Consider the following 21368-nt stretch of genomic DNA (forward strand, 5'->3'; position numbering starts at 1 on the left):
CCTGCTGGAGTGGGGGAGGAGAGAGGGAGGTGTGGCCCAGCCCAGCCCCCAGATGTTGCCCACTCTTGTTCCCAGGCCAGAGACGATGACTCAGGGGCCAATGCGGTCATCGAGTTCAGCATCCTGCAAGTGGATTTCGTCTCTAAGGATGGGACCACATTGCCTTTGCAAAACGTCTTTGAGATCCCCACCTCGGCCGAGGGCACTGTGTTTACTGGCAGCATTGAGTAACAGCGGGCGCCCCCCACCACCGGAGGCTAGGGGCGGGGGGTGGGGGGTGAGGCCAAGAGGCATCATGGCATGCCTCCCATCCTGGGAGGGGTGCAATTGGGTGCCAGAGGACTCCAGCTTGGGTGTCAGGATGGCTCTGTGTCCCTGCCCCTTTTGCAGGCTACTGATCAACCTTGACTCCACTCTGCAAGGGACCTACCAGGTGACCGTGCAGGCCCAGGATAAACCTTCCGTGGGGTCTGCCCGGGAAGCCCAAGTCACCCTGAATGTGAGTACCAGTCCCGGCCTCCAACCTAGTTGCCCCTGCTGGCCCCTGGGCCTAGGTCTCATGCGCTCCCACCCGCTCCTCCCCCAGCTCTTCACCGTGGACCAGAGTTACCGCGTGAGGCTACAGTTCTCCCCACAGAAGGAGGAGGTGGGCGCCAACATGGAGGCCATTAAGGCGTAGGTTTGGGGGACCAGGACAAGGCCTAAGGGGGCTGCTCCCTGACAAGACCTGGACAGGCTGTCTCTCAATCCTATCCATGACCCACACTTGACTTTGTCCATCTCTCACCCTGGACCTGGACCTGCACTACCTTTCTGCACACATCCAGAAGCCTCTGCCCAGCCAAGGGCAGAGAGAGGGCTCAACAGAGCTGCCATGTACCATTGTGAAGGCTGGGCACTGCACAAGGGCACTCTGTTTGCTAAGCTGTAAACCCAGTGACAGGACGGGATTTCCTTTTCTCTTCTTTGCATAGAGGTGCCACCTGCTGAGCCAGCACAGCTGTCCTGAGCAGGCCTGGACTCTGTGACCATTTGCTCCCTTTGTAGGGCTCTCGGCCAAGCGACCAGGACCACCGTCTACGTTGTGAACGTTCAGAACCTCGACTCCGCAGCCAGGTGAGTGTGTGCAGGCCCCGCGACTGGTTGGGGGAAAGACGCAGGAGCAGGAAGCTGGGTGGCGCACAGTGAGGGCGCAGCACCCCTGCAACCCCTTGTCCTGTTCCCCCCTGACCCCGCCCAGGTCCCGAGCCCACTCCTACATGGATGCCTACTTTGTCTTCCCCAATGGGTCAGCCCTGACGCTGAACGACCTGAGTGTGTGAGTGGGGCTGTCCTTAGGGGCTGGGCACAGTGTGGGCAGGAAAGCCTGGGTCTGAGCTGGCTTCTGTACCCAGGATGATTCGGAACGATGAGGACGCGCTGACACAGCTGCTGCAGCTGGGGCTGGTGGTGCTGGTGAGCATGGGCAGGATGGAGGGGCTGCGGGGGGCAGGGGGAGGCAAGAGCCAAAGGTGACCGCCCCTCCCCCTCCCCCAGCCGCAGCCCCCTCACGCCCTTTCTCTTCCAGGGCTCCCAGCAGAGCCAGGAGTCAGACCAGACGAAACAGCTCATCAGCGTCATCATAGGACTGGGAGTGGCCTTGGCACTCGCCATAGTGATCGCAGCCACTGTCCTCGTGTGTGTACGGAAGAGGTGCGGTGCCATGGCCTGCCGGGGCTCTAACCGTCTCCCTAGACACTCGGGTAGGGAGTGGGGCAGAAAGAACTGGAATTTAGGTTGGCAGCAGCTAGCTGTGTGTTCAGTGCCCAGGGATTCCTGAGATCTCTGTCATCTCCCCACCCCCGCCCCCCGGCCCCGAGCCTCAGTTTCTTCCTCTGCACAATGGGCATGACACAGATTTCTCAAGGCACTCAAGGATATAGCGTGCCCGCGCTGCACCCTGCAAGACACCTGGTGCCTGCTGTTGTGTCTCCCCTTTCCAGCGCAGCCACATGTGGATTTGATCCCAGGCCTTGCTGCTGGCTGCCTGGGGGCCTTCGGGAAATCATTGCCCTCTGTAAAGGGAGCTAATGCTCTGGTCCGCCAGTCACCGTGAGGTGCCATCAGGGCCCCCACGGGGCACATGGTGAGTGCACAGCCAAAGTGTGACCCCCGTCCTGGTTCCCCCACAGCCACCGCCGGAAGCTTCAGGCTATGAAGGCTGCCAAGGAGGCCCGGCAGACGGCAGCAGGGGTGATGCCCTCGGTCGCCGCCATCCCCGGCACGAACATGTACAATACTGAGCGGTGAGCAGGGGGTGAAGGGCAGGTAGGAGATGTGGGGAGGTGGCTGAGGGCCATGGGCACTTGACTGAGGGGCTTCTCTGCAGGGCCAACCCCATGCTGAACCTACCCACCGGGGACCTGGGCTTGGAGTACCTCTCCTCCAATGATCAGGATCGCATCAGGTAAGCAGGGGGGAGGTGGTGTTGGTGTTGGTGTTGGTGATGGTGATGGTGGTGGTGGTGGTGGTAGTGGTGGTGATGATGTTGATAGTGGCAGTGATGTTGGTGTTGGTGATGGTGGTGGTGATGGTGATAGTGGTAGTGATGGTAGTGGTGGTGATGATGGTGATGGTGGCAGTGATGTTGGTGTTGGTGATGGTGGGGTGGTGATAGTGATGGTAGTGGTGGGGGTGGTAGTAGTGGTGTTGGTGTTGGTTATGGTGGTGGTGGTGGTGATGGTGATGGTGGTGATGGTAGTGGTGGTGATGGGAGAGATGGTAGAGATGGTGATGGTGATGTTGGTGTTGGTGATGGTGATGGTGGGGTGGTAGTAGTGGTGTTGGTGATGGTGGTGGTGGTGGTGATGGTGGAGGTTCTTGGTCACCGAGGGGAGGACTGGGCCTCCTGCCTACCTGAGTGCCATCATTTCTCCCATAGCCTCAACTCCCTGGATGACAACTCTGTGGACCTGGACAAGAACAGTAAAGGAATCAAGGCAAGATGGGGCATGAGATGGTATCTGGGGCTTCTGACTTGAGGTTCTTCTCTGAAGGAGTAGGGTCCCTCCAGAGCGTCAGAGACCTGCTGTTGACTTGAGCAGCCTCGTGTCTCTGCTCCAGGTGCCAAAGAGCCCCATGGCTCTGCACTGGGGGCCCCTCCCTGCTCCTCCACTCTCCAATGCACCTCTGGTTCTCAGTTTTCTCATCTGGGAATGGGGACTACACCTTCAACCTTGCAGGGCTGTTGCCGGGATTCAATGAGAGCAGCCATGAGAAGCATCCAGCACAAAGTCAGGGTCCAGGGCTCAAGAGCCTGGTTCCGCCTTTTATATCAAAGCTGGTGGGGTGGGGGAGGGACCGAAGTGGGTGATACAGCAGTAGCAAAGGAGAGAAGCTAGGCTGGGAGGAGCGCTGGTACCACACTTGCTAACCGGGTTGGCTGGTTAGATGAGTTCACAGCATAGAATCACTCAAAGGGCTCATTAAAAATGCCCACGTCACCCCCAGAGCTTTTGGATTCCCCAGCGTAGGAACTGGCTGAGTTTCAAGCTCCCTGGGGGACTGAAATGGACAGGGAGGGGACCCTGCAAGGGCAGGGCTCTGGAAATGGGAGGAACTGCCCCTGTGTCCCCCTCCCCCACCATGCAGTACAAACTCTAAGACCCACTGGCATGGCAACAGCCCAGGGTTGTGGTGGTGGTGGGGGTGGGAGGCGCCCACCCCACTGGGTCCTATTGCAGGGCTCCTGGCTTGCCTACATGCTTCCATCCTTATTTTGCCTTGAGAACTCCTTACTCAGAAAGATTTGGTCCACAGAAACAGTCTGGCTGCTGAGTACCAGAAGGGTGCCTAGGGGCTGGAGGCAACACAGTGCAGGTCCAGAAGTGGCCTCAAGAGAGGCAATTCCAGTGACCTCCAGGTCGTAGCGCATTTGTTGGAAGCTGGTTAGCGTGTGCTGGGGGGGAATGGGGCAAGAGGGTCTGGTCTTGCCTGCTGGAGCTTGGGGTCCCCCCAAGGAGGCCGGTGTTGCCCCCCAGAGGAGAGTGGAGTCAGCCCCTACTCCCCACTCCCACAGAGGTGGGGCTGCATCTGGGAGCTGCGAGTGTGGAGAGGGAAGGGGCCAGGGCACAGAGGGACTTCAAAGCCAGGAACCAGCTAAGGCAGGAGTTGCCCCAGGCTCCATCTCTTCGTCTGAGTTTCTCAGGGACTCAGGGGGCCTAGACCCTTCTCGGGAGCCGCCTGCCTGCTCTGTTCCCTGGGCTGGGCAGGCAGCACAGGTGGGCCCTCTCCTCACCAATCACCAGGTGCCAGGACTTGCCTGAGAGCCCTGTGTTTTGCCTGACCCAGGAGATCATTCGGTCCAGCCTTTCTAAGACATCAGTGGGGGAAGACACCCAGAGAGGGTGCTGGCTTAGGCAAGGTTGAACAGCTTGCAGGGTACAAGCTGGCCAGGACCAAGGTGTCTGGCCTTGGGGGAGCAGGCCACAGTATCCTGGGTGGCACTGCACCAGCTTGCCCTGCTCAGGGTCTGTGGGAGAAGAGCAGGATGTTCTGCCCCCTGCAGTCCCTCAGTGTTCTGCTCTTTCCCAGGGACCTACCTGAACAGCCCCAGGCTGGACACAGCTCTGGGAGTGCCCGGGAGGGGGTGGGGTCGGGGTTCTGGCCCATAGGAAGCTGTGTGTGTGGTGTGTCCAGGGGAGGGGGAGAGGGAGGGAGAGGGAGGGCAGGAGAGTTCCCCTGATGAGGGTGTACCGTGATGAAGTGCAGGGGGCACCCCATCTGGGAACGCATCCCCCCACCAATGTTAGCAGAAAATGTCAAATTGCTTTAGAACCAGCAAGACCAGAGATTCAAACTCTGCTCTGCCCCTTTCTGGCATCAGCTTCCGCGCCTGTAAAGTGGGGGACATGAATCCTCCTTCAGGGGGGTTCTGTGGGTGTTTCAGGTGATGTGGGGTGCAGGTGGCAGCCTTGTGCTGGATGGGCTGTTTGGCACCGGGTGTGTGGCCTGGCATTACTCAGGAGTTGGCAGGACACCGAGGGGCCAGTCTGGGGGGAGGGGCATAGCCAGAGCATACTCCTTCCCCCTGGGGGCCCACCCCTTAGCCTGAGCCTGTCCATGACCACCCCTGCCACAGCCACCTCTGGGACAGAGCAGCCCAGGAGAGCAGGTGGGACGCCAGCCAGGGCGCCATCTGGTGGTGGCTTGAAGGCCCAACACCTCTTCTCTCCACTGCAGGAGCCGGGCCACCATCCCCCTGGGCCCTATGCAGAGCCTCTGAGCATGTTGCTGTCAGGAAGGCAGCACACGGAACTGGCCTTCACCAACGGTGGCCTGGACACCACAGACCTGTGATGGCCGACCCCACTCCTCTGGGCCACCTGGGAAGAGGCCTCGTCATCCCCAACTGCACCTTGCCCTCCCCTCCCCCACCCCGGGAATGATAATATACCCTGCTGTCAATTGCTTGGACAAGTGTTGGGGAAAGATTTTATTACCAATGTGGACTGTGACAGTTTGTAGCCAAAAATTGAGGCCGGAGGGACGGGGACAGGGACACTGAGTGGTCACAAAGGACTTGTAGGGGCTCACAGCACGGGGGGTGGGGGGGTGGATGGAGAGATGGAGAGAGTGGCCTTTGAGAGACAACTGTGGCTACAGAATGGGCTCTCTGTGCTGTCCCCAATACCAAGACCAGCTGTCACCCAGGCCGCCAGTGGCCCAGAACCTTCCATAAGTCACCCTCCGACCCTCCGGTGACTCTCCCAGGGCACTTCCTGAGCCCCCAGGACTTCCTGCAGCTGCCCCCCCCCGCCCCGCCTTCTTCCCGCCCCCCCCCCCCCTTCCCATGCTGGGAATTGTGAACTAGTGACCAGTGGGAGGTGACAGGGCTGGGGGACTGGGCCAGGAGGGTGGGAGACAGGAATTGGGGAAGGGCAACCCACAGCATGCAAGAGATGGCCCGACCACGCAGGCCAGCGCCGCCGAGCCGCACACTCAGTTCAGAACTTGGCCGGGCACACTCAGGCCCCTCGCTCTTCAACCCGCGCACGCTCGGAGGACCCGCCTGGAGATTGGCCTGCAGTCTCTCCCGGTTCTGGGGACCTGGCGCTCCCGAGACCTCAACAGGCCAGCCTGGCCGTCTCAGGAGCCCGCCTCAGCTTGGGGTGGGGAGGAGCGGGGGGTGCTGAGTGGGTCCCCGTGCTCGCCCGGTGTGACCAGGAGTCCAGGTGAGGGCTGGGAAGGGGCGTGGGGGCTCGTTTGCGTGTCTGGGACGGGAAGGATATGACAGGGTCCTAGAGGCTGCCCACTCCTCGGAGGTCCGCCGCTCGCCGCCGAGGGGACCCCTTCCAGGGGCTGGGGTCAGGAAGGGGGCCTGAGCAGGTTGGAAACCCGGGCGTACAAAAGGGCGCCGATCACTCGGCCGTGGGTCCCGCCCGCGAGCAGCACCGCGGCCGGCGCACGCTCTGCAGCAGCGCACGGAACAGGCCGGGCGGCCGCTTGGCGGCGCCATCCTGGGGCGCGGCGCGCACCGAGCCCGCTCGGCCGGGGCCCGCGCGAGCGGCGGGCGGCGGCGCGGGCGCCCCTTGGCGGCCGTGCTCCTCGATCTGCCGTTCCAAATGCTTCTGGATGGCCATGCCCAGCACCTCCACCTCCATGGCGGCCCCGTACACCTCCCACGTCATGCCCTTCTCATCCCAGCTCACGTCGCGCACGGGCTCCGACGCCTCCTGGGGCGCCACGGCGGCCGCCAGCACGGATCCCGGCCGCACCCGCACTTCGGGGAAGGCGGGCGGTACGGCGGGCGGCGCGGCGGCCTGCGGCGTCATGGGCCCGGTGGCCACAGAGCGCGTCTCGGCGGCGCCCAGCGACACCTGCAGGCCCGCGTCGCGGCGCGCGGGCGGCCCGGGCGCCGGGCTGGGCGCGCGCGGCGCCGCCTGGAAGCTAAAGGCCGGGCCACCCGCGCCGTCCTGCGGAGACATGGGGCTCACGGCCACCGAGACGCAGGCCTGCGCCCCAGCCTGCGTGCCCGCGTCCTCGCGCGGCGGCGGTGGGGCGCTCGCGTCCCACGACGGCGCCTTGGTGAAGTTGTCGCGAGTCCGCGGCCCCGGTGGGGGTGCTGCCGCCTCCACGCCGGGGCTTCTCTGGGCCCCAGCGGCCACCAGGTCTTTCTGGCCCAGGCTGGAGGCTGCCCCGCTGGCCGCCGCTTCTAGCTTCCCGTGCCCCTCGCTGCTCCCGGCAGAAGGGGCCAAACCGCAGGGTTTGCCATCTGATCGCCTGGAGGAGGAGGAGGAGTCCTGCGCCTGCTCCACAGTCAGAGGGGCCGCCTGTGCCAAGGGTGGGGGGTCTGCGTTTCTCAAAGGTGCAGGGTCGGCCTTCCCCAGGGATACAGGCCCCGCCTTGCCCGAGGCCGGGGGCTCCGCCCTTCCTGAGGATCCGGGATCCACCTTCTCGGGAGCCAGGGATCCCTCCTTTTGCAAAGATGTGATCTCCGCCTTTCCTAGAGGTGTGGCAGCCTCTGCCTTGCCCCCAGGCTGCAGCTCTGCTGTCCCCAAGACCCTGGGGCCCACCTTGGCGCTGGGCACGGGGCCACCCTGCTCTAGAGGCAGGGCCCCCCCCTTGGGCCCTGGGCCAACTTCTGCGTTCCCCAGGGACACAGAGTCCACCTTCCCGGAGGGCGAGGCCAAGGGACCTGCTTGTCCGGCTTCTGTCTTTCCCGAGGGTGTAGGGCCCACCTTTGTGGAGTCAGAATGCAGGGCCGGGGGCTCTCCTTCCTCTCGAGAAGGTGGAGGACCCGCTGCTACCCCCAGGGACTTGGGCTCCCCTGAGGACACAGGGTCTGTCTTTCCCAAAGGCTCAGCACTTGCTTTTCCAGAAGGTGGTGTTTTCGTGGCTTCCCCGGGCGTGGACTCTGCCCCTTTGGGGGAGGCAGTTTGTGCCTTTCCGTTGGAGGCCCGTTCTGCCCGCCCAGGAGGCCAGGGCTGCGGCTTTCCCGAGGCCCCAGGATCCACCTCGCTGGAAGACATGCGCTCCCCAGCTTTCGAATAGGTGGCCGCCGGCTCTCCTGAAAGCACTGGGTTCCCCGGTCCGGCAGCCCCTGTTTTGGGCATCCCCTTGGGCCCAGCACTCCCTGTTCCTGGGGAGCGCGTGTCCTTCTCTGCTAGGAACCGAGGCTCCTCTGTCATGGAGGACAGAGTTTCTGCATTTCCTGTGTGTGCAGGATCTGCCGGTCCCAGGGGCGCAGGATGCGTCTTCTCCAGGGCTCCTGCAGCCGCTGTCCCAGAAGACACAGACTCAGTTCCGCCCGGCGACACTGGACTTGGCTTTCCTGAGGGCCCAGGAGCTGACTTTTCTGTGGATGCGGGATCCGGGCTCCCCAGCGAGGCGGGCGCCACCCGTCCCGAGGCCACCAAGTCTGCTTCTCCCACGGGCTTGGGATCCGCCTTTCCTGAAGACAAAGGACGTTCTTTTCCAGAACAGCTCGGCTCCTCCTGCCTTGGGAACACAGGATCCACTTTGCCTGAGGACACAGGATCCCCGGCCTCTTCCTTCCCTGGGGACGCTGCAGCCGCCTGGCTGGAGCACCCAGGGTCAACTTTTCCCAGGCGGCCACCATCTTCCTCTCTTGGGGTCACGAGATTCCCCTGCCCCATGACTGCAGGCTCTGGCTTTCCTGTGACCATGGAATCTGCCTTCCTGGAGGATCCAGCATCTTCCTTTCCCACAGAAGCGGAAGCTGCCTGCTTTGAGAACTTGGAATCCATCTTCTCATTTCTGTTCCCTGAGGACCCGGGCTCAGGCTCCCCGGAAAACGTGGAGTCTGCTGTCCCTGAGATGCGGGTCTCCTTGCCGGCTGCCTCTTGGGGAGGACTACAGGTCTGGGAGGGGTGGGCCAGGCTCCCGCCAGGGCCCTCAGAACAGGAGACCTTTTCGCTGGCCCCCTGGGGACTGCTATGCCTAGGGTCCATGCCTGCGCTGTGGTCAGGGCTATGCCTGGGGGGTGCAGGGCTGGCCTTTTGCAGGGAGGGGCAGCATTCTTTCATGGCCAGCCCCCCAGTCCCCCGGCCCCCATCCTGGGGGCGGCAGAGGACTGTGGGGTGGGAGTCGTTCGGAAGCAGCTGGAGCCAGGCTTGGTCTTCAGCAGTGCCCATCTGCCTTCGTGGCCATGCTGGAGCCCACGGCTACTGTGTGGTTCTGAAGCAGAGAGAGAGAGAGAGAGAGAGAGAGAGAGAGAGAGAGAGGGAGAGAGCAGATTCAGACATTGTAGGGGGATCCATGGAGGAGGCGCCTCCATCCTGGCCTCTTGCTCACCTTCCTGTTAGCAGCCAGGCCTCCTAGTGGGGTCCTCTGCTTCTGTGTGGTCTCCTCCTGGCCAGGGGGCATGGGCTAAAAACATAAGCCCAGGCATTTCACTCCCTGGCTTCACTGAGCTCAAGGGGCCCACTGGACAAAGACTTCTTGGAATGGCATTCAACGTGGCCATACCCCAACTTTTCTGTTTCACCTTCTGTCACCACTCCTTTGTCAGTCCCACCCAATGCAATAGGCTCCCCCAGAAGCCATGCACTCATGCTATAGGCCACAGGCTGCAAGCTTTGATGCCTAAGGGGCCAGGGAGGTAATGAGTGCAGGAAGTGAACTGGGCATAACACAAGAAGGAGCAGCGCGGACTACAGCACCACGGAGAGCGCATGCCCTCTCTAGGGGGAAGTCACTGCAAAAGCAGGTGCTACCCTGGAGCTGCACCACCTGGGGGCACTCTCCCCAGGTCCTGAGAGACGTGGGGAATCCAGGCTTTGATGTGAATTAATCCAATTTTTTTTTTCTTAAAGCCCAAGGTGCTATGTGGGCCAAACAAGACGTGTCCATAGGCCACCAGCTTGTGTCTGTGCAGGCCAGGGAGCTCTGAACAACTGACAATCAAGGAAGGGCCACAGTTAGATGTGCGGGCTTCCAAAGATCCCTCTGGGCTGACAGGAGAGGGACTGGCCAGGCTGCTCAGTCCTTCCTTGCCGCTTCCATTCACTGAATCCTGCATTCATTCCTGGTCCCTTCTCAGCACCAGGCTCTGAGCAGGTGCCATGGTCCAGGTCTAGGCGAGAGGTGGTGCAGCACGGGCCAGGGAGTGGACGCTAAAGGCGGAACTGCAAGCTCCAGTGGAAATTGCATGTGGCTGACCACAGGGTGGCCCCTCGGGTGCTGGCTTAGGGTGTGTGGGGGGTGCTGGGCGACAGCGCTCGGCAGACCTGGGGAAGGGGGTTCTGTCTGTGGTGCTGGAAGACACCAGGAAGAGGGTCAGCCAGGTCTACCAGCAACTCCAGCCCATTATGGGTTCAGCGGCCCAAGCAAGTGGAGCTCCTGCATCCTTCCAGCCTGTTCCAGAACCATCTCTCTAGTGCGCAGGCCCAAATCCCTCAAAAGTCACCCTTGACTTTCTCACACTTCATGTGCCAACCACCGGCAAAACACGTGGATCCACCTTAGGTAATGCCTCTGCCTGCAGCACCAGCATCCAACACAGATGCTGGTTCAAGTCCCGGCTGCTCTACTTTTGATCCAGCTCCCCGCTAATGTGCCTGGGAAAAGCAGCAGAAGATGGACCAAGTGCTTGGGCCCCTGCACCCACATGGGAGACCTAGAAGGAGTTCCAGGCTCCTGGCTTCAGCTTGGCCCAACCCAGGCCATTGCAGCCATCTGGGGAGCACATGCTCTCTCTTTCTCTCTCTATTTCTGCCTTTCAAATAAATAAATAAATCTTTAAAAAAATTCATCAGCACTTGGCTCCTGGCCTGGGCTAATGGCCACTGTCTCTCCCTAAGAATCATCCTTGGCTTACATACAGTTTATTCTCTCTTTTTTTTTTCATTTTCAATTCTCTTTTTATACAGAAGATCAATTTAGTATATATTAAGTAAAGATTTCAACAGTTTGCACCCACACAGAAACACAAAGTGTAAAGTACTGTTTGAGTACTAGTTATAGCATTAATTCACATTGTACAACACATTAAGGACAGAGATCCTACATGGGGAGTAAGTACAGTGACTCCTGTTGTTGACTTAACAATTTGACACTCTGGTTTATGGCATCAGTAATCACCCTAGGCTCTAGTCATGAGTTGCCAAGGCTATGGAAGCCTTTTGAGTTCGCCAACTCTGATCTTATTCTTATTTAGATAAGGTCATAGTCAAAGTGGAGGTTCTCTCCTCCCTTCAGAGAAAGGTACCTCTTTCTTTGATGGCCTGTTCTTTCCACTGGGATCTCACTTGCAGAGATCTTTCATTTAGTTTTTTTTTTTTTCCAGAGTATCTTGGCTTTCCATGCCTAAAATACTCTCATAGGCTCTTCAGCCAGATCAGAATGCCTTAAGGGCTGACTCTGAGGCCAGAGTGCTGTTTAGGACATCTGCCATTCTATGAGTCTGCTGTGTATCCCACTTCCTATGTTGGATCGTTCTCTCCCTTTTTAATTCTATCAGTTAGTATTAGCAGACACTAGTCTTGTTTATGTGATCCCTTTGACTCTTAGACCTATCAGTGTGATCAATTGTGAACTGAAATTGATCACTTGGACTAGTGAGATGGCAGTGGTACATGCCACCTTGATGGGATTGAATTGGAATCCCCTGGCAAGTTTCTAACTCTACTGTTTGGGGCAAGTCCAATTGAGCATGTCCCAAAACATACAGTTTATTCTCAACACAGCAGCTGGGGCGGGGGGTGGTTCTCAGCAAAACCCAAGGCAGCCCATCCCCCTCCTCTGCTCACAGCCAGGGGCATCTCCCCATCCCATGCAACATCAAAGCAAGCTCCTTAGAACACTCACAGGACCCTGTGTGTCTAGCCCTATCACCTCTTCTGGCTTTTTCTCCTGCTCCTTTCTCCATTATGTCGTTTCTGTCGCACTGATCTTGAACACCTCCTGCCTCAGGGCCTTTGCACTGCCTACTGCCTCTGCCCCTGGTGTGCTTTCCCTCCAGGTCTCTGCATGGTCCTCCCCTTGAGGCTTTCCCTTACCCAGCCTGTATAAAACAGCCCCCTCCCCCACTCTCTCCAGTACCCCTCACTCGCTGTGTCTGTTCAGCTTTTCTCTGCTGTACCTGTCACCCTCCGACATATCACACATATTAGGTTTTGCTTATAGCTTATCTCTCATTAGAATGCCACGGAATCTGTTTGGAAGGACACATTGATTTTTTACCAAAGTTTACACTGCACAAAGCTTGCAGCCAGCACACCCATCTCCAGGGATGGCCCTAAAGGCAGAAGGATGGTGCCCAGGGTACCTGAGAGCATGGCTGGGGACGAGAAGGGGCCAGCTGGAAGCAGCTTCTGTGAAATGTGGGACAACCCCACCATGGACACCACATGGCCACTCAAATGTGTGGAGTGTTGAGGAAAGAGGCTCAAGATAGATTAAGTGCAAAAAGCTTGGGTACAGCATGGTAACTGGGACCTGAGGCACACAGCCTTGGAAGAGGCCAGACACACTTGAGGGTTTATTTCCAATATTTCTCCTGCATGGAATCCATGAAACCGAGCAGTGCCCGCCTCTTGGAAGTAGGACTGGGGATCAGAGGGTACTGAGACTTTTCTTTTTTTTTTTTTTAAGATTTATTTATTTGAAAGTCAGAGTTACACAGAGAAAGGAGAGGCGGCGGGGGTGGTCATCCATGCACTGGTTCACTCCCCACATGGCCACAACGGCCATGGTCAGAGCTGCGCTGATCTGAAGGCAGGAGCCAGGACTTCTTCTGGGTCTCTCACGTGGGTGCAGGGGGTCCCAGGACTTGGGCCATCTTCCACTGCTTTCCCAGGCCACAGCAGAGAGCTGGATTGGAAGTGGAGCAGCCGGGACTCGAACCAGAGCCCATATGGGATGCCGGTGCTGCAGACGGCTGCTTTACCCGCTACACTACAGCGCTGGATCTGCTGAGGATTTTCTGTATGCTCCTTGGTGATGCCAGAATTCTGGTCATGTGTGCACACAGTGCTGCTCTTTCAAAAAAAAAGGGGAAGGGGCCAATGTTGGGGTGTGGCAGGTTGAGCCGCCGTGTGGGATACTGGCATCCCACATCAGAGCACGGGTTTGAATTCCAGCTGCTCCACTTCTGATCCAGCTCCCTGCTAATGCGCCTGGGAAGGTAGTGGAACATGGCCCAAGTGCTTGGGTGCCTGCCACCCACGTGGGAGATCCGGATGGAGTTCCTGGCTCGAGGCTTCCGCCTGGCCCAGCCGTGGCTGTTGCGGCCATTTAGAGAGTGAATCAGCAGATGGGAGATCTCTCTCTCCTTCTCTGTCACTCTGCCTTTCAAATAAATAAGTACAGATCTTTAAGAATAAATAGGAAAGAAAACCAAACTTTTAATGATTCCCTGTTATCTACAGGGTCAAATCCAGCTCTTGAATGTGTTTCTTTCTTTTTTTTTTCTTTTTTTTGGGGGGGGGGGGCAGGTAGAGTTATAGACAGTGAGAGAGAGAGAGAGAGAGAGAGAGAGAGAAAGGTCTTCCTTCCGTTGGTTCACCCCCCAAATGATCGCTACGGCCAGAACTGTGCCGATCTGAAGCCAGGAGCCAGGTGCTTCCTCCTGGTCTCCCATACTGGCAGACGCCCAAGCACTTGGGCCATCCTCCACTGCCCTCCCGGGCCACAGCAGAGAGCTGGACTGGAAGAGGAGCAACCAGGACTAGAACCTGGTTCCCATATGGGATGCCGGCGCCACAGGCAGAAGATTAACCAAGTGAGCCACAGTGCCAGTCCCTTGAATGTGCTTCTAAGTCCTCTATGTACCTACTGGGATTTATGGGTGACTATGCACTCCCTCCCCTAAGGTATGTATGTGCGCACGCACACACACACAGCACAGACACTGGAGCGTGACCTCCCCTCGCATCCCCTCCACACCTCCTGCTGGAGCAATCTATCTCTCCCTCCTTATCTCTTAGCAAACTCCTGATCTCGATGTAAATGCCTCCTCCTCCACGGAGCCTTCTTTGCTTTCCAGCTTCCTCCCCCAAGCTCCCTCATGGAGACATTTACAGCACTGGGTCGATGAGCGAGCCTGGGGTTCCTGGATAAGGACCCGGTTGGTACTGTCACTCCTGGGTTCCTATGGCTTGGAACTTGGGAGATGCAGGGGGAATGGGGGTCTTCACTGACAAGGGGACACAGGAGGAGGGGGCAGTTTTGCAGGGGACAGTGGGGCAGTGGACTTAGGTCTGGTTTGCAACAGTAAAGAAAGGGGGGAGTTGGAAGGTCACAGGTCTGCAGGGGCCAGGCGGGCACCGGATCTGAGTGGGTCTAGCTTCATTTTTTACCTTCTGATATTATTAACATTTGCTATTGGCAGAGATAAATATTTTTTCTCCCATGAGGAAAACAACAGGGGCCAGCATTGTGGCACAGCAGGTTCAGCCCCTGCCTGTGATGCCGGCATCCCATATGAGCACTGGTTCGAGTCCCAGCTGCTCTGCTTCCAATCCAGCTCTCGCTGATGCACCTGGAAAAGCACTGGAAGATGGCCCAAGTGCTTGGGCCCCTGCACCCACATGGGAGACCAGGATGGAGACTCTGGCTCCCAGCTTCAGCCTGGCCAAGCCCAGCCTCGGCTGTTGTGGTCATTTGGACAGTGAACCAGTGGATGAGAGATCTCTCTTGTCTCTCCCTCTATAACTCTTTCAAATAAATGAATGAATCTGTATTAAAAAAAAAAAAAACAGAGCAAGGGATGGAGATGACTGAAATCTGATCTCCTCAGAGGGATACAAAAGGGAGTGGAAGGGCCTGTGGCAAACTGGAGGGCCAACTGCACTCAGTTCCATCCCCCTTGACATTTATGGAGCAAGTGTGTGGTGCAGGGGGCAGGGTGAGGAATGCCTGCTCCTTGCCGTTCAGGTAAAGACAGCAGCGGGGGAAATGAATACATAGCAAATAAATGGTATAATTTCAAATACCAGATGCTATGAGGACAAGGGGGCAGGCAGTTGGTTTAGACACGCGATGGCGGTCACGGTCAAGAGGATTCCCTCTGAAGAGGTTAACATCTCGGCCAGCCCTGGAAAGATCTGGGTGGCTGCGGTGGGAGCTGGAGGGGCCTGGAGGAAGGGGGCGGGCACGGAGAGGCAGCTGATCCCAGCAGGGCACCTGCGCTCCGTGGGAACTGACGCTAAGGGGGACTGGGAAACGCTGGCGCATCTTCAGCAGGGACACGAACACAGTGCCGGTTCCCATCATTTTTGAGCACAGACACGAATCTGGCTAAACTATCAGACAGACTAAGCAAGAACACTCCAATCAGCCTGCTTGACCCCTGGCTTTCTTGTGCGTGGCCTCTGATCGCTGGCTCTTGGGGCTGGGGGGTGGGAGGGAATGGGGAGAGTAACTGGGTGGGTGGGAGGGCAGGCAAGCAGGTGGGCAGGCACGAGAAATGGCCCAGGTTCCAGCGAGGGCCAGGATCTGCCTGCCAGGCCTGCCTCAGTTTCTTCCTCTGTGGCTGGCAGGTGAGTGTGGAGTTTAGGCTGCAGCTGGAACAGGTCCACAGAGGTGCCTGTGGGGTGCTCTGGGTCCTCCCGGGAGTCCCCACACAGCAGTCCCTTCCAGGGGGCGGCCTAGGCTCACTGCTCACCAGCTCTCTGACCCTGAGCAAGTCTTCCTCCTGTCTGGGAGGCCTGCAGAGCACACCCTCGGCTCCCCCAGGGCTGCTGCGGGAGTTACAGCAGAGGAGGGGTGCGCGTGGCTCCGCTCACTTTGGGGCGGGCTGGGGGCCGGGCTGCGTGTGCGCAAGGCCTGTTTTTATCTCCTCAGCCTGTCAGAGCCCAGCTGTGCACCCAGGAGGAGGCAGGGAGGGAAGGGCCTGCGGCAGGAAAAGCTGGCCCTCAGAGGTGCACGTTGGACCCAGAGCGTTACAAAAAAAAAAAAAAAAAAAAAAAAAAAAGAAATGTAAAAGTCAATTTTTCCAAAAAGGAGTGAACTGATCAACATTTAAAAATGAGAAAAATGAGAAGATTTTGGCTTCTAATCTGACTTCCAGCTTCTCTTGGAAAACTGAAATTTGGCTATCTGAGTGTGCTTCCTGTGTGGCAAGACAGCTGCAGCCTGGCTGGGGCTGCCTCCCTGGATGGAGGAGGGTGTGTGTGTGTGTGTGCACTCTCCAATCAGCCACAATCCCCAGCCCTCCCTCCCTGGGGGTGTCCCGCACACTGGGGCTGACTGCCTGTCACCACCCATCAGGAAACTCATGCAGTTGGCTTTCTTCTGGTTAGGAGGCCCCTGGGGTTTGAACCTTGACCAAGAAAGGTAGGTGACCACGCCCAAGTCAGGCCTTTGCTATATGCAGCCCCTGTCCACCTGCCCCACAGGTGTCACGGTCCTGTTTTCCAGGGGAGGACACTCAGGTTCTGAGAGGCAGACCTGGTCTGTGGGTGCTGTGTCCCCTGGGACAGGGCCCCCAAAAGGCTGGCTTCCTAGCCCCCGAGCTCCCAGGCCTCAGCCTCTGGACTGGGAAAAGGTGGGATGGAGAGCCTCAGAGTCCAGCCAGGGAAGCAGAAAGACATAGGCTCAGGCCCAGCCTGGTCCCTTATAGCTCTGTGCCCACTCTCTGGGCCTCAGCTCTCCAATCTGTGAAAGTCGGGGGGTGGGGATATAATTCTATCTAGATGAGACCACCTGCCTGGAGACCATCCCCACCCCGAGGTCCTGCCACTCACAGCTCTGCCACACCCTTCCTGGCCCTGCAGCCATCCTCCAAGAGGCAGCCCAGGCCTGGCGACCCCCACCCCACCCCCACCCTATCACTGTGCCTCCCGACCTCCAGGAAAACCCAGCTCCATCCATCTCCCACTACTCGGGCTTGGTTTCTGATCTGGACCCGTAACAAGCACATGAGGTCGGCACTGTCATCCCATTTCATGGATGAGGACACTGAAGGCAGAGGGAGGAAAAGACTTGCCCAGGGGCACACCACCAGGGAGGGGAGGCTGTGGTGCAAAGCCAGCTGTGTCAGGTCTGAAGCCTGGGTTCTCTCCACTCATCCAGCAAAGGTCTTGGACGTGGTGCTGGGCTCCTGAAACACTTCTGCTCTTTGTGGTCAGGCCAAGGTTTTCCTTGATTCCAAGGAGCACGCGGCAGAGCAAGCAAGAATGATCACGCACACGCAGGCCCCATGAGCAGATGAACTGGCACACTTGGCCACGTACTTATGAGTGTGGTCCAACTGAGGCAGAAGGCCGAGCAGGCTGCTTGGGTGTGCGGGCCAGCTCACCCAGCGTGCCAAGGAGTGACCAGACTGCTAGGGAACGTGTGGTCTGGGGCCAGGACCTAGCTCCTGCTGTTTGCTCAGGAAGAGCGGGGTGTGCAAGTGCCCACCCTATATGCACTTGTGTGCCTGTGCCTCGGGGGCCATTTGGACTCTCTGGGTGTGCACACGTGGCCTCTAGGCCTCACAATCTCACTCGGAGGAGAGCTGGCCTGAGTGTGCTGGTACTGGGTGTGCACAGAGCAGCCCTGGAGATGCCCATTCTGGCCACAGAGAGCTGCTAGCCTGTTCCTTCCTCTCCCAAATCTCTTCCCCACATCCCAGCCAGGGCCAGAGCTGCCAGGTGCCTGCAAGCCCCTTCCATAGTGACAAGACCAACAAAGGCGCCGGCTTCAGGGGGCGCATGTGCCAGTCCTCATCCTTGTCCCCTCCTCTCCTACTGCCTCCAGAACAGCAAAGCCTCCACTTGGGGCAGTAGGGGGAGAAGGAGCCCAGCAAAGGGTGACAGCCATACCTTCTTCCAGAAACAGCGCCCAGACCATGCCTCCCACCCTCCCTCCATCTGTAGGAGAGATGTGCCAACTTGGGCTGGTGCAGGTGAAGCAGGGCGGCAAACAACCAGCGTGAACAGTGTGCACACAGGCGTGCCAGCCTATTGCAGGGTCTGGGGTAGGCAAGGGACACCAGGAGCCGCCGAGAGCAGGCAGGGGCAGGCCAGCCAGTGCAGGGTGGCTGCCAGTGTGTTGCTATCAGGGAGTCCTGTTGAGTGGTGTGAATGCGCAGCTGTGCCTGCGTGTGGACACAGGCACAGGTTGACGATGGATACACAGGTGGCCGTGGATGTGAGTCTGATGGAATGACAGTGGTCAGTGTGCCTGTAAGCGGGTGTGTAGACCTGTAGCGGGAACGAGGCGCCCGAGCGTGAATGCGGAGAGTGCTTGGCCCCGTCCCGGAGTGTGTGCCATGCCGGGCGTGTGACGGCGAGTGTGCTCGCTCCGGCGAAGAGATGAATCAATGCGGGCGGACCCCTCCCCCCAGTGGCGGGAAGCGCCCCTCCCGCACAGCCTCGCCGAACAAAGCCGCCGGCGGCGGCGGGGCCGGGTGCGGGGACCCAGTCCCACACCCAGGGCGGCCTGGCCTGCAGGGCCCCTCGGGTCTCTGGACCCGAGCTGCGGGACCCGCCCCCGCCCGCCCCGCCCCAACGCGGAGCCCGGCCGCGGCCGCCCGCCGCCCCCGGCCGTACGCGCACAGCCTCCCGGACCCACAACGCACCCGAGCCCCGCGGCCGGGGTGGGGTGGGGCTGGGGGCTGAGGACCCTGGACAGCAGCCCCAGGGCGGCCACAGCGGATCGAAGTCGCCCGCCCGAAGGGGCGTGCAGGTGCGGGCGCGGCGCTTACCCCGCGGTGCCGCCGCTGCTCCGGCTCCTCGGCGCCCTGCGCGCAGGCTCCCGCCGCCGCCACCACCACCGCCGCCGCCGTCGCCGCCGTCGCCCGAGCGGCCTCGGGCTGCCTCCGGCCGGGCTGGCGGGCGGACCCGCGGACTCCGCGCCGCCGTCCCCCGCGCCGGCTCCGCGCTCCCAGCCCGCGCCCCGCCCCGGGCATGCGCGCTGCCGTCTCGCGGGCTCGGAACCCGGGAGGGGCGGTGCCGGCGGGGAAACCGGGGCCGGAGGGAGGGAGGGAGTGCAGAGAGGAGGGAGGAGCACCCTTCGCCCACCGCCCCTCAGCGCGGCCTGCCGGCTCCTGGGTTCCCCGCCCTCCTCGGCCGGGTTCCCATTTCCCAGACCAAGAGACTGAGGGCGGAGAGGCTGCTGAGCGCTTGCCGAGGCGGGGCCGAGACCTCGCCTTACCCAGCCCCGCGAAGGCCTGCTCCTCGTTTTGCTGAGGACCGAGCTGCGGCTCAGAGTGGGCCGCTCTTGCCCGCCAACCTGCCGCACCTGCTTGAAGACCCAGGCGGCGAGATTCGCCGCCTCCCACTCGGCCGCACTTCCGGCCTTCTCTCCCCTCCCCCCGCCCCGCCCCCGGCCCTTTGTCTCGCCGCTGCCCACGCTCCGCGAGTGGCGGGGTCCCTGGCAGCGGGGGTGCGGGAGAGGCGCTTTGCACTTCCCCTGTGCGGGCCTCCCCGACCAGGGTGCCCGCCCACCTCCTGTCCGTGTTCTCTTCCCCGCGGGAATCCTCCAGAGAGCCATTTTACCTTTTTGAGCCTCAGTCTCCCGATCCGTAAAATGGGACTAATGTGGATGACCGCGCAGTGGCCTTGCCCGGAGTAGGTGTCCAGGGGCTTCTAGTTGAATCTGCATTGCCAAGGATACGAGGACTCGGCTGCCCACTCGCTCCTCATTTCCCAGCAGAGAAGAAATCCCCTCCCCTTGGACTTCCCAGAGGAGAAAAAATAACTCTGAGTGTCCTGGAGGTGATAAAACCCTCTAGCGCCTGTGCTATGAAACCATCTACTAAAAATGGTAACAATTAATATTAATGAAACTCTTATTTAGGGGCAGACGCGTGCCAAGATACTGTTCACAGGTCTCATCTATTTCAATTTCCAATCACTTAGGAGCAAGTTAATGTTAATGCATCATATCCCCCTTTTTCAGATAAGAAAACGGATACAGATAAGTGATTTGTTCGCGGTCACAATGCTAGTTGGGAGTCGAGCTGGGATTACAAATCTAAGCAGTCCAACTCTAAAACCTCATACTTAGCTCTCACATTTTGATCCTTTCCCTTACCTGGTGGCCCATACTTCACCGTGACCTTTAATTTTTTAAAATCTTGATGGCAAGTAGAGAAAACCCACGGAACCAGCATCATCAGCCAGCACCCGCCCGGGGAAGGGGAAAACTTCAGACTGCGGACCGATTTTCAGCACCGTGGCCAGCGCACCCGCGCCCTGGTATTTCCTCTTCTGAAATTTGCTCATTCCACACCCATCCTTCCATTTCATCCCCCTATGGCCCTTCCAGGTAGGCACTGCTCGCTCCATATTGTACATGGGCAAGGCAACTAGATGTGCGAAGTGGCGAGAATCACCCAGTGATCTAGAAGGCTCCCTTGGAGCAGAGCAGGGGACAGGAGCAGGAAGGAGGAGCCTGTTCAGGTGAGCGACAGTGATGCCCAAATCAAAACAACGTTGCCTCGGCTGGAGAGGAAGGGGCAGGATCAATGTCTATTTAGGGGTATAATCAAGAGGCCTTGATCATGGATCATGGAGGGGGGGATGTGGGCATGAGGGGAGAGGAGCCGTCTCCACAATATTCTGCTGTGGGGAGCCAGGTGGAAGGAAGACAGACATCTGATGAGCTCTGGATGGCCCAACAGAGACAAGTGAGTCTGGAGCTAAGCTCTGGAGTGGCCAATCTGGAGACACAGTAGGAGCCCATTAATGGAGAGTGGAGTGGGGAGGCTATGGGAGAGGAGAGTGTAAACCAATTGTGGGGCACTGGGGCCTTAGGATGAGAAACAAAGGTCTGCGAAGCTGGAAGAAACTCAGAAGTGTGGCGTCTCCAAGGCCAGGGGGAGCATGTTCCAGGAGGGCTGTGCCAGCCGCATCAGGAGGACAGAGTATGGCATTCAAAGGCAGTGAGAGGGCTGGTGCTGTGGTGTAATGGGTAAAGCCAGTGTCTGCTGTGCTGGCATCCCATATGGGCACAGGTTGGAGTCCTGGCTGCTCCACTTCTGATCCAGCTCTCTGCTATGGCCTGGGAAGGCAGCAGGATATGGCCCAAGTCCTTGGGCCCCTGCACTTGCATGGGAGACCTGGAAGAAGCTCCTGGCTCCTGGCTTTGGACAAGCCCAGATCTGGCCATGCAGCCATCTGGGAAGTGAACCAGCAGATTGACTGGTGGAGGGGAGGATGAGGAGGGTGTGACAAGGAGGAAGTGGAATGGGCAAGTGGGCCATTTCTTGAGAAGTCTGAGCTTTGAGAGAGAAAGGAGGTAGGTCGTACAGAAGCAAAGATGGAGGCAATTTGATGGTCCTGTTGAGAAGCACCAGCAGAGAGGGAAGAGGAGATACCAGAGTGAGACCCACCAGCCTGGGCCTGGATGCTCAGGGTGGAAGGGGAGGATGGGATGCAGAGCCCTGGGGCGGCTCTTAGACCCTGGGATGTAGACTGGAGGCCTGTGCTCAGGGC

The 21368-nt window shown here is 59.2% G+C and overlaps 2 protein-coding genes across 4 annotated transcripts in view; one reads left to right on the plus strand and one right to left on the minus strand.

Annotated features, from left to right (window-relative positions):
- CDHR2 (cadherin related family member 2) overlaps positions 1-5457 on the plus strand; it is a 39011-nt gene extending 33554 nt beyond the window's left edge. Inside the window, exons 22-32 of the mRNA XM_070076434.1 lie at positions 76-227; positions 391-499; positions 587-675; positions 1048-1116; positions 1241-1318; positions 1395-1455; positions 1568-1692; positions 2172-2285; positions 2369-2446; positions 2921-2978; positions 5221-5457. Coding sequence (XP_069932535.1) covers positions 76-227; positions 391-499; positions 587-675; positions 1048-1116; positions 1241-1318; positions 1395-1455; positions 1568-1692; positions 2172-2285; positions 2369-2446; positions 2921-2978; positions 5221-5337 — 1050 coding nt within the window. The 3' untranslated portion in view covers positions 5338-5457. The remainder of the gene's footprint in view (positions 1-75; positions 228-390; positions 500-586; positions 676-1047; positions 1117-1240; positions 1319-1394; positions 1456-1567; positions 1693-2171; positions 2286-2368; positions 2447-2920; positions 2979-5220) is intronic.
- On the minus strand, positions 5446-19532 carry GPRIN1 (G protein regulated inducer of neurite outgrowth 1). 3 transcript variants are annotated; one of them, XM_070076432.1, is made up of 2 exons: positions 19428-19532; positions 5446-9177 (listed from the first exon to the last, which is right to left on the minus strand). In XM_070076432.1, the coding sequence occupies exon 2, from the start codon at positions 9132-9134 to the stop codon at positions 6399-6401; it is 2736 nt and encodes a 911-aa protein (XP_069932533.1). In that variant the 5' UTR covers positions 9135-9177; positions 19428-19532; the 3' UTR covers positions 5446-6398. The 3 variants fall into 3 exon arrangements, with proteins under 3 accessions (XP_069932533.1, XP_069932532.1, XP_069932534.1); XM_070076431.1 differs by lacking the exon at positions 19428-19532 and adding an exon at positions 18635-19188; XM_070076433.1 differs by lacking the exon at positions 19428-19532 and adding an exon at positions 9295-9804.
- Positions 19533-21368: the final 1836 nt, after the last annotated feature.

The sequence above is a fragment of the Oryctolagus cuniculus genome, chromosome 6, assembly GCF_964237555.1.
Source record: "Oryctolagus cuniculus chromosome 6, mOryCun1.1, whole genome shotgun sequence".
Classification (NCBI taxonomy): Eukaryota; Metazoa; Chordata; class Mammalia; order Lagomorpha; family Leporidae; genus Oryctolagus; species Oryctolagus cuniculus.